The 12,272-nt window shown below is 44.8% G+C and overlaps 1 protein-coding gene across 1 annotated transcript in view; it reads left to right on the plus strand.

Annotated features, from left to right (window-relative positions):
* Positions 1-10,948, plus strand: part of lrrc1 (leucine rich repeat containing 1) — a 45,566-nt gene extending 34,618 nt beyond the window's left edge. Inside the window, exons 11-14 of the mRNA XM_061228338.1 lie at positions 5,282-5,397; positions 5,946-6,118; positions 8,727-8,866; positions 9,356-10,948. Coding sequence (XP_061084322.1) covers positions 5,282-5,397; positions 5,946-6,118; positions 8,727-8,866; positions 9,356-9,505 — 579 coding nt within the window. The 3' untranslated portion in view covers positions 9,506-10,948. The remainder of the gene's footprint in view (positions 1-5,281; positions 5,398-5,945; positions 6,119-8,726; positions 8,867-9,355) is intronic.
* Positions 10,949-12,272: the final 1,324 nt, after the last annotated feature.

Consider the following 12,272-nt stretch of genomic DNA (forward strand, 5'->3'; position numbering starts at 1 on the left):
TTAGAAAACCAAAATCCTTGGCTATGGAAAAATGTTTTAATGTGAGCTCTAAAATAACATTTTTATTCTTTCCATCGTAGTAGCAAAGCTGGATAGAATGTAAAACTATCAGAACCGTGCAGTGTTGGACTCGATGCGTATCTCACACCTGGCATCTATAGGGCCAGCTGGCACAAACCCAGGCCTGTTCGTAGCAGGGAAGAAATCGCTCTGTGGAACTCACCTGCTTACCACCCACTGGGTGTGAGTCTGGCCTGCTCCCACTGAAAATCTGCTTTCAGCTCTGCTCCTCTGTTCTTTTCTTTTACAAGTAGACCCACTTGTGAGTTCAAAATGGCCTACAGTGTCTGCTTCTCGTGTGTTGCATGCAAGGGAAGGAAAGTAGGAAGGTTTAGGAAAGATTCTTTGTTTTTTGAATGTGATGCCTAGTGCCTTACACGGGTTTTTGCGGACTTAACTTCTCAGGAATTTTAAAGAAACACAAACCAAACACCTCACCCGATGAGCATGTTTCAGGACACCGCTGTCAGGGTGAATATACCAGATTGTGCTATATACTAATATATAGCACTAATATATATTATATACTAATATGTATATAGCACCAGGTATTTTTCTAATATTACTGCCAGTCTGATGGCGGTGAGCAGACCTGTTTTGTGGCCTTCTCAGGTTGATTTGACAGTTTGACAGTCTTGCAACATCGGGAGCAGGTTTGGTGAACTACTCGGCCTTGCATGCCCTTGTGAAAAGTGTTGTTGACCTTAAAGAACACTACCAAATGAGGTAGGATGTATTAGAGGGAGATATGAAAGCCCGCTGCTGACTATTTTGAGACGCTTATGGGAAAAAGACCCGGCGTTGTTTGTGTTCCTCGTCACGTCTAAATTCATTTGGTGATGAGTCTGTGAGTAGGCAGCACTGAATGTGCTTACAAGACGGTTAGTTTTTTTTTGTTCTGTAGATAACTCTTACCTACCAAATGGCCTTGGTTGGACTTGAAGAAAGTTGAGTTTTAGTATAGTAAAAAAAATGGTAATAATGTTAAGCTTGCAGAAGGGCACCTGTTGTATCCCCCTGCTATTTCCATTGAAAACTGAAACTATTATTTCTGTGTTTTTTGCAACATTTAAAAATCTTTTTGTAAGGGCCCTTACAGGGCTCAGTGTTTATTGGTGACAAAAGGGCCCTAAGCAGAAATAACTGTCCAGTGCGTAGCGCCGTGTCCTCACATCAAGATGGTCCTGGATTCAAGCCCCGCCTGCGCCTTTGTGTGTGGAGTTTGCATGTTCTCCTTGTGTCTGTGTGGGTTTCCTCCGGGTACTCCGGTTTCCTCCCACAGTCCAAAGACATGCACGTCAGGGACTACAGATGAAAATGAGCTCATTTGAAACTGAAATTGTCGATCAATGTGCACTGTCACTAGTAAATAAATAGGTACTGGATTCCTCCCCCTGGGCCTGAATGCATGTAGGGACCAGCCGTGAGTTGCGTGAGCAGCAAGATGAGGCTCCAGGTACCGTGGTGTGTGGGTTGCCATTGTAATTAAACTGCTCTCGCCCTAACACTGCGGAGCGTCATTCTCACCTCCTGGTGCCAGATTTTCTGCTGTAGGCGTGAATTCAGACAGACCCCGCATTCGTTTCATCTCGGGAAAACAAGATGGCAGACCATGTTGGAGCGGAGAATAAAGAACGGACTAGCCCCGGCTGCATTTTAAGAGCTGACAAAAGCTAACGTCACGCGTTTGAAGTTCATTGATTGAAAGACTTTCCAGATGTTCTTTGTATCTGTTCAGTGATAAACTGTAGATGAACCTTGTATCGTATTGTATGGTGTGGGGTGCTGTGGTGCGTGTGGGTCTGTGTATATTTAGGAGAGTAGAGATACCGTAGAGGTGGACAACGTGTATTTTGTGTGTACATGCAGTTGTCCATCAATCTAAACACTAGTTGCTTGCCATGCATAGTCTCCCAGATTTCAAAGATATTCCCAGTGCAAGGTAAGTGTTTAGCGCTAAGACTCCTGTTTTGTATGATAAATCGTATTACGATAAATTTGATGCCTATTCTAGATAGTATATTGGCTTGGTATTGAAGTAGCAGAGGTGGAGCACCCCGCACATACATCAGAAATGGATCACTCTGCCCTGGCCTATTTCAGCCAAGATAGTCACATTAATCATTGATTGAGTTCAAACCCCTAGCACTTTGTAAGAAAGCAGTTTAGTTCTGTCTTATGTGAGAGGTGGAGGTACAGCTTGCAGAATCTCACCTTTGTTTACTTTCATCCCACCACTATGCGCTATACTCCTGGGGACAAAGTCCTGGGTGTCGCTCGACGTGTGCGTCATGTGACGGACCAGTAAGGAGGTCTTTCCCAGGAGCTCATCTGACTGGCTACTCAGAAGCGCTCGACACTTTACTGAAACGCGAGAAGAGTGGGAGGTGCCGGCCGATCTTTGTGAACTTCTGCGGCCTTGTTCGACCTTCATCAATCACTTAAAATTCTGTGTGCATCTGAAGATGAATGATTGAAAACTTCTGAGTGATTGTTGTACTTGAGTGATTGTTTCACAGAGGGCACCAGTGAATTAGGTGTCAGATGTTCTAATTTCGTAACTCAGTTTTCAATGTTGCGCACACAACAGTGCTTTGATTGAGGTCGTGTTTTGATTGTTAACTCCTGTTTAGAATAATCTGCACCGGTTTAAGCCCTGTGTGGTGAAATGTTCTGGAGCTTTAATCAATAAAACAGGCCTATAGTTATTCACGGTCAATTGTCTGAAATGGTTTCCATCCTGAGTTTGTTGTTGTTGTTGTTGTGTATTGGAGCAATACATTTTATTGCATTGTGTGTGCGTGTGCGTGTGTGTGGTATTCATTGGTTAATGTTAGCGAATGTATCAAAGTGAAGCAAAATAACTTCTCATTTTGCCTTTGATTGGCCTTCTTCTGCTGGGACCATTTATCACCCTTAGCCTGAGTTCAGAACTGCCCGCCTGCTCTGGTGACCACTAAGAACTGATCTGCATGCACGTTGCTCTGACAAGATCGGTTTTTCTGCCAAAAACAAATCCCCGCAGACCTCTGGTCGCCAAATCTGGTTCCCAAGTGGCAGTTATTCTGAAATTTGCCGGACCTCTTGACCGACGACACTGCGGAGGCCGTGGCCTGCGAGTGCGTTGACTTTGAGCAACGCACTGTCATGTCATCTCTCTGAGCTTCGCCACGCTTAGTGTCCCCCCTGTGCGTCCGTCTGTACGTGTAGCATCTAACGAGGGGGGGTTGTTTCGCACGTTATATTTTTGTGTTTATTGAACGGCAGTTAGGGCGAGGCACGCAATGCTTGTTTGCTTTTCCTTTCTCTGGTTTTATCTGCTTTGTGTTCGTGGTTTGCATTTGTGCGCCTGTCGTCCCAGAGGGCTGGCTTTGGAGCCTTCTGTTCTTTCCAGAAGAGCCTGTATGAATCGAGGCCTGTACTGATTACACAATACTGCAGTGTCTGAATAATGCCAAGAACGGGGGTCCTACACACCTGCTGTTTCACATATCTTTCCCAGCATGCATACGTCATCGCTTTCACTCCCAAAATACACTATTTCGGTTGAATGCGATTGGATGAAACGCTTCTAAATTAACTTGGAAAAGGACACCTGGGTTTTCTCTCTGACAAATGATTAATTCTTCACCTTGTCAATAAAATTTAAAACGGCATATCCATTTCAGTCTAGTTTATGTTCTCTGGAGAAACATAGTTTTAACTTCTAATAGAGAATGATACCTTCCGGGAGCATCTTGTTTGATATATCAAATCAACAGTCCACAGTCAGTGTAAGATCTGTGCTTGGAGCATCCCTTGTCATGCATTCTTCTGGTTTATTAAAAACAGAAGCAACACTACCATTGTTCTTTTAGCAGTATTGGTTTTGAGAAAAATACCTCCCTTTTGGAAGACTGAAATGGATGAAAATGGTGTTTTTTTATTGATGTCTGAAAATGTACACAGCAGCCATACTGTTGCTTTCATTTTCCAGTCTGTGTAATGCGGTCCCTCCAACTGCTCCAGTTTAACCTACAGCCAAAGTGAGCTTCAGAAAGTCCCATTACAACTCTCAGCTTCGTCCCTCAGCTGCCTGTAGGACGCTCGTTTCCCAAGAAATTAGCGTTGTAGATTGGTGCGGTTGTGCGCTAGCTTACGATGAAGGAAGAAGTCATTATTTTGGTGCTTTCAGTTTCCGTTCCAGAGAACCCGCAGCAGAATGATTGCGGTCTTTGACTATGATGACGCGTGAATCTGCCACACACTGGGCTCCCGGCTGAGCTGCTGTTGTAAGTGCGGTCGGCTGAAGAAGTGGACACTTGTTTGGGTTTCTTTAGAGAGAGCCCCGGTTTGCCACAGGTGTGTCGTACCTATAACGTAGGTGACTGAGTGGAGATGCAACTGTAGATCCATATTTGACTGTGGTCAGGCTGCTGTAGGGTGGATTAATGAATGTCACTCTGTTGTTGTTCTTTGTATGTCTGTTTGGCCTCCTTCCTCATATCTACCCTGGGAAGAGCAGCCCAGCTTAGGCTTGTCCTTTTAACTTGATGAGACGCCATTACTGTGTGCAGGCCTGGGCACTGGCTCATCAGCAGATTAATCTCTGCACATTAGCCTTGCCGTTGGGGGTCCACTTTGGCCCAGGTCTAAATGCTCTTATTTTTAACTCCTCTGGAGAAACATGTTGACTGGCTATGGATGTGACACTTGAGCTGCTGCAGCTCTGAGGTGGAACAGCATTTTTTAGGGCTGGGTTTTCTTTTAAAAAGGTTCCTGTCCAACGGCTTTTCAAAAAACAACATCCTTTCCCCTGTTATTTCAAATATGCAGCTAAAATCCCATGCATAGCTATAGATATAATTCTTTGAATGATCATCCCACTTCCTAACTTTTTGTTAAATTATGCATTTGCTGTAATAACATAACAGATGGATAACTTTGAATGTGTATTATTTTGTTTTAGCGCACCTTTAGAGTGGTTACACCTGGATGTGATCATTCACAGAAGAAGATTTTGCGATTTATTTCAGAGACAAACATGAAAAGCCCTTCTGTTCTTGAAACAAAACCTCTCTTTCTCTGACACTTGGGAGACGGGCCCAGTTTCTGAAGGGTTGGGCTGGGATTCTTGCTGTTTTTGTTCCCCTGGGCAGGGCATGCACATCCCTGTGCTGATACCGCTTTCGTCCTTCTGTCAACCCTTCCCTTTTGTTTCCTCTCGCCGCTCGCTGTCCAGATCGGGGGCTGCTGTGGTCTGAACGTCTTCTGCGTTCGAGAGAACCGCCTGACGCGGATTCCCGCCGAGATTTCTCAAGCCACGGAGCTGCACGTCTTCGACGTCTCCGGAAACCGGTAAACGCCTCGCCGAGGCCCGGCTCAGAAATCCAGTTCTTCTGGCGTCCTTCTCACGTTCTCACGTTCTCACGTTCTCACGTTCTCACGTTCTGATTCAGTGGGAGCGCTGTTCTGCCCCCGGAGGACTAACTACAAATCGTGTCCAGGCAGATTCATCATATTTTGGCAAACAAAGTTATTCCTAGAATTTTACATGCATATCAATGTAAATGGAATGGTGAATGGTTGCCGTTTATATAGCGCCTTATCCAAAGTGCTGTCCAATTGATTCTTCTCATTCACCCATTCATGCACACGCTCACACACTCACACACACCAGTGGCGATTGGCTGCCATGCAAGGCACCAACCAGCTTGTCAGGGGCAATTGGGATTTAGGTGTCTTGCTCAGGGACACTTCGACTCACCCAGGGTGGGATCGAACCAGCAACCCTCCGACTGGCTGACGACTGTGTGGTATCCCTTACCTATACACCGAAAGGCTGTTGATACTGCATCGACCCACATCAGTGTTCAGCTGGCTGATGAAGTGTCTCTGCTCCCCAGGCTGATGTACCTCCCCATGTCCTTAACCTCGCTGCGGCTCAAGGCCCTCTGGCTATCGGAGAACCAGTCCCAGCCGCTGCTTACGTTCCAGACGGATGTGGACCCCGAGTCGGGGGAGAAGGTGCTCACCTGCGTCCTGCTCCCTCAGCAGCTTTCTGAGCCAGAGGAGCAAGGTAAGAGCCCCCCCCCGTGACCCTCAAACCCCGGCTCTCTCACCCTTCAGTCCGCCTTCCGCCAATCACAGTGGCCTGTGAACCGTGAGGTCATTGTGATGTCACGCATCAGCCACCTTCTAGAATGCTGTGTAATTGTTCATGTTTCCCTGTGAATGGAAAGTGAAATCGAGCTTCTTCCGGAAGACAAACGAAACCAATGAATCTGTTGAGTAAGCTGGGTTTGTCTTCCTGAATTACATTGATTCAACTGAAACGTGTTAAAGATTTGTTTTTCTTCATTAGCCGAATGATTGTGTCTGACCATACGGCAGGATTGTCTGTTTACCCAGAAGCATGCCTCTGTGTCAGTCTAGCAAATGACAAACAAATCATGGTATGATAATTAGTGGAGAAAATGACACCTGTCAAGAAATGGTAGGTATAAGGAAGAAAGGCTCCCATCTGCCAAGAAAACTATTTCACTAAAACACATACGGCCTGAAAGCTGTCCTCCCTTTACAGGGCAGAGGCAATCGCACATGGGTCTTAAATGCTGGGAGTGTGCATGCCCAGTTACTGAAACCAGCCTGAGGAAAAAACAATTTAAATGGTAATGAAGGTAGACCTGGACAGGGAAGTTCTTCGCTGTCTTGATTGAGTGAGAAATTGGCTGGATTTTCTGAAGCAGAGACATGCACTGGATGCTGAGAGCTGAGGGTGGGTAGGTTAGCTGTGAGCTATTAGATCTGATTATCTGGGTATAGCTCTGCTTATCATGCAAGTGTCTCTCTCTCCTCTCTCCCTCGCTCCTCTCTCACTCTCCCCCCATTGCTATCTCACTCTCCATTTCAATCTCTGTCATTTAACTCACGCTCCCTCAGAGCACATGCTACACTAGTGTCCGGAGGCAGTCAGTGCTCAGGTATTTCACATTTCGTGCACACCATCTCCGGTTCTTCAGAAATCCCTTGCAGTAGCATGTTTTCCGAAACTGTATAGTCTGTCCCGTTAGTATGTAAATGACGCTCTGTGGCACTGCTAGTGAACACCCTCCCATGCTGGTCATTGTCTTCTTAATTGGACTGGCCTGGTCTTCCGAGGGTAAACTCTTCATTTGCTTTCGAGTACGGCGAGGCCTGTCCACCACCCGGTTGTGGTGGTGGACCTGGCCTCTCGGATCCCCTGGTCCTGGCCTCTCAGGTCCCCTGGTCTGAGGTGGTGCTGGTCCTGGCCTCTGGGATCCCCTGGTCTGAGAGCCGCCCTGCGGATTGGACAGCTAAGGAGGCTTAGCGGCGGCTCCTTGCCAGCGGGGCTCAGAAACTTCCGGCACGTGACGGTCACAGGCAGCCGCGTGGCGTCAGTATCGCCGCCCCATCAAATCACGCCCGCCTCTCACTCCGTGTTATTATTTAGCGCGGGTGACACCCCCGTTTTCCTGGCCGTGGCCTGTGCAGCTGAATGGCTGCGTGGGGCCTGTGCTCCTCGTGTTGCGGATAGCCTCTGCTCAGAGCAGAAGATGTAAGGGCGGGGAGAGGTGGGGGTAGATATTCTTGCGGTAAGCCAGGGACTAATCTGGGGATTTGAAACCGTGATCTGCAGCTTGGATCCCTCATATGCTATAGCTCTTTTTATTTTTTTGAGAGCGGGGTGGGGGGGGGGGGGGGGCGGCTGTATCATGCAGCAATATGCTATATTATCTGGCCTTGTAACTAAATGCTTGTTGTGGCACCGTTATTCTACCCTTGAGCTATTTGTTGAAGGTGGCTTTAAATTTTTTTTTGGTGAGGATGCCTCCTCCTCTAAGAAAGCAGTGAATTTGTTACAATGGTGTAAAAATCACTGCTGTACTTTTCTTCTGACTTGAGCAGACTTTTCTTCTGACTTGACTAGAGAATCACTGTGTTGTCATCATGCCCTGCAGGAAGGGGCTTGTTGTATGGTGTGGGAGGCAGGTGTGAGTGGCGGTTGGACTGAAGGAATTGTGCTCAAACCAGTTTGGGCGAATAAAATGTCTGCTGCAAAAACAGCACAAGAATAGCGCTTCATTCTGAAAGCAGTCGCCCTATGCACAACCCCGTTTGACTGAATAAGGGTTTGTTCAGAAACCAGGTGGGGAGAATAAGGGTTTGTGTTGAAACCAGTTTGAGCGAATAAAGGAGTGGATGAGGATAATGGACTTTATTTAGCTTGGATGATCAATTGAAAACTAAGTTTCATGTACAATGATGACCTGACATCCGTAGTCCCTAAATTACGCTATGCTAAGTTTTTTGGACTGAAACTTAGAATAACCATGGTTTCAGGCAAATTTTTAGACATTGATAATCTTGGTGCATAAAGGTGTGTGAATGAGCATAACTCTGGTTTCAGGCTTGGATAACCTTGCTGTATAAAGGTGTGTGAATGAGAGTAACTGTGGTAAATCTGGTTTCAGGCTTGGATAACCTTGCTGTATAAAGGTGTGTGAATGAGAGTAACTGTGGTGAATCTGGTTTCAGGCTTGGATAACCTTGCTGTATACAGGTGTGTGAATGAGAGTAACTGTGGTGAATCTGGTTTCAGGCTTGGATAACCTTGCTGTATAAAGGTGTGTGAATGAGAGTAACTGTGGTGAATCTGGTTTCAGGCTTGGATAACCTTGCCCGCTGTGGTGCTCTGGAGAGCTTGGTCAACGACACGGCAGACGACACCTGGGACGACCAAGCTGCCAATCGTATCAGCGTCATCCGCTTCCTGGAGGAAGACGACGACAATGACGATGAAATGGTCAGTTGGGGGGGGGGGTCATCTGACAAGGCAGAATACAAGGAGATATCACCATTACTCTTCATCCAGATGAAATGGCTTTTATCCATTTTGGTTTGGTGGCTTTTCAACTGTTAAGCATCCGATTTTTAAAGGATAACGACAAGAGTAAACTCTGTGCGTGTATGTGGAAACCTGCATTTCTTTCGATTCGATGCCGCTGTGTTCAGGTATGTCAGTGTTAATTGGAGTGTGTTGACACCCCAGCGAACATGCAGTCGCACCAACGTTAGTCTTGGTATCTCACCAGAAGCAATAAGAATAGCTGTAGAGAACTAACCATGACCGTGCAGATTGGTGACCCTAACCGTGGTTAATGCGGTTTGCAAATGGCCGTTTCACTGCATCACATTGTTCGAATCGTTCACGCTGGTGAACGATGAAAGGCGGTTGGCTTTAAGTGACGGCGTGCTGACTCTGCCCCCCCCCCCCCCCCCCCCCCCCACACAGGGAAAGCTACTGCGGCGAGCAACTCCACACCCCGGCGAGCTGAAGTCCATGAAGAAGGCGGCCGAGAACCTTCGCAACGACATGAACGCTGCCAAAGCCCTGGACTCCAACAAGAACGAGGTCAATAACACTGTGACCACGTCTGTGTGAGACTCTTACCTCAGAAACATTTTACCTCCTGTGTCTCTCCACTACCACCACCACCACTACCACCCAACAGCCCCCACCCCCGCCCCCCGCCCATCCTGTCCTCGCACCCCGGCCCGCTCCAGTCTGTCCGCGACCTCGGCCCGGCCCCTCGTGTCCGACCCCCAGCTTCATCTCCAAACCCTCACCAGCTCCCGCGGCTAGATCGCAGGAATCGGCGTGCCTTCTGCTCATCTCGTTTCCACGGCAATAATCTGCACAGGTCTGCTCCTTTAAAAAAAAAAAAAAAAAAAAAATCTAAATAAATTCCAATGCTTTTATAAAAAGAATTTTAAGATAAAAATAGGTAGTTGCACTATTGTAAGTCTAGAATATATCACAACTGTTGAAAATCTATATAAATAGTTTTATTTTTGTTTGTTTTTTTCTTTTTTTTCCTTTTTTTTAGCACTGGGTGAATCATTTTTATTTTTTTTACATATTTGGGATACAATATATTATACCCAGGATTTTTTGGACCTACTGATAGAATTATTGTATAGTTATGTGAATATTGATACTTTTATACTTTTTATGGCAGCTGAGATGGTGTAAATTTTTTTAAAAAATTGTATAGCGAGTTTCTTAATCGATGGCGGATTTTAAAATCTCTTTAAATTTGGTACGTATTTTATTTTAAGAAAATATATAAAAATGGACAAACATAACTGTCTTCATATCACACTTTATTATTGTTTATGAGTAGGCAGCCTCAAATTTGTAGTCCGTATCCAGTGTTTTTAAAGAACATCTCACCTGCTTGGAGTGTAAGGGTGTTGTTCTTTAGTCACTAGTGGCCAACACGGGTAGGAGAGACCTACCTACATTAAACCTACAGGGCTCATGCAAATGGAATCAGTGCGTGCGATAGGTCTGTCTATCTCAATGCGCACTTCTGTTAAATGACAAACGACGGCTGCATTTTTAAATGTGCTTCAAACTGAATATGAGGAACAAGTGACTTCTGTACTGTTGGCTTAACAACCCGGTGATATCTTGGGCAACATGACCAGCTTTTAACATTTTGAACAAATGTTGAATTAATTTACTCTAAACATGGCGTTTTTCTAAAAGTGGCGATCTTTAAAAATGCAGTTGCTTGAGGGCCGCACAGTGCACTTCTGCAGAGCACTGGACTTTTAAAATGAAACCGCCTACTGTTCTTATGGTATAGTACACTACAACATTTGTGGAATTTGTTTGCTCTTAAATGTTCTGTGAGGAAAAACCATGGAAATCATTTATTTTTATTTTTTTTAATGTTGATTTATCTTAATTATTTTATTCAGTGATCAAGCTGCACAAAAGAAAAAAAAACTATCAAATAGGCATAAACACTTCTGCCCTCAGATTCTTATGACTTTTAACCACTGATACAATAAAATGGATTTAAAAAAACGAAACAAACACATTTTGTTCTTCCTGTAATTTCATTGACACGTCTTTGAGTTAAAAACATCACTATTGCAGATTCATTGTGCATTAGTTTTGCTTTCTTCACTGCTTTCATGCTAAAGTACTTCTGAGAGGGACACAGCCAACTGTGTCTAGTCAACTCTATGCAGTTCTCTTCCATATGCATGTCCATAATTGTTTCTTAGCTCCCAGATGCTAATCTGCCATCTCAAAACTGTTTGCTTGAGTTTGTTCTTTTGCCATTTGATTGAATTCAAACAATTAGCATTCTGTATAATTTTCACCTCCTTTTGTCATTTTATTTAACGGAAATCACACTTGTAGTCTCTAAAATTCTGTCGTAACAAAGTATGTCGCCATTGCTCTTGGTGTTGGCTCTTAAAAATGTCCAACCCTTTATATACATTGCAATCACGCAACCTGTTTTAGTATCATGTAATTATCCTGTAGTCCTGCTAAGCCATGTGTTTGTTTTGGCCGCATACCTTGTTTGTCTTCTTGGTTTGTCAACCTTGCCTGACCTTTGCACCTGTGTGACCTCATTCACCTTGTTATCGTCTTTGAATATGTGTGTGTGTGTGTGTGTGTGTGTGTGTGTGTGTGTGTGTGTGTGTGTGTGTGTGTGTGTGTGTAGTTCGCTTATTTTTTTTCCCTCAGGCACACCAACTGCATTGACATGCAGAGCGTATCCTCAATAATGGAGAGATTGAATCGAATGGGTGTATTAGGACTTCTGGAAACTGTCCGATTTATTTTGCGTAACTGTTACAGGATGAGACAAGGCCAATGTTTAGAGTACCTTATGGACTACCAATATAAAATACCACCAGGGTGTGGAGGCACAGTGAGGTAATGGATTCAGTACTGTTTGGTTAGAGCAGACCCAGGAAAAGTTTTTAGTTCAAATGAATTCTAAATACTTAAATTAACAAATCAAGTTCACAATAGTCAAAGTAAAGTAAATGCCGCATTAACAGTATTGGTGTGTCGCCCAGATTTTTTAGAGTAATGAGTCCTGACATTCAGTATAATTTATATTATGTGTGCTGTGTTGCAACTGAAACGTTTAGGACCTAAAGAATTTGAGGATGAGGTAAGTGAAGGTGTCACTGTTGGTAAGTGATAAAGGGGGACATTGCATACACAGGAAATTGTTTCTGACCAACAGTACTTCCTGGAAGAGAGTGTACAAACAGAGGCATAAACAAATGGCTAATGAACATTTAAAATGGCAGCGTTAGACTTTTAACTGAAATATAGCATTAGGTCACTGCCACTCATATAAACGTCCCTGAACCTGTAGAAAGAGGTATGT

This window comes from Conger conger, chromosome 18 (assembly GCF_963514075.1).
Source record: "Conger conger chromosome 18, fConCon1.1, whole genome shotgun sequence".
Classification (NCBI taxonomy): domain Eukaryota; kingdom Metazoa; phylum Chordata; class Actinopteri; order Anguilliformes; family Congridae; genus Conger; species Conger conger.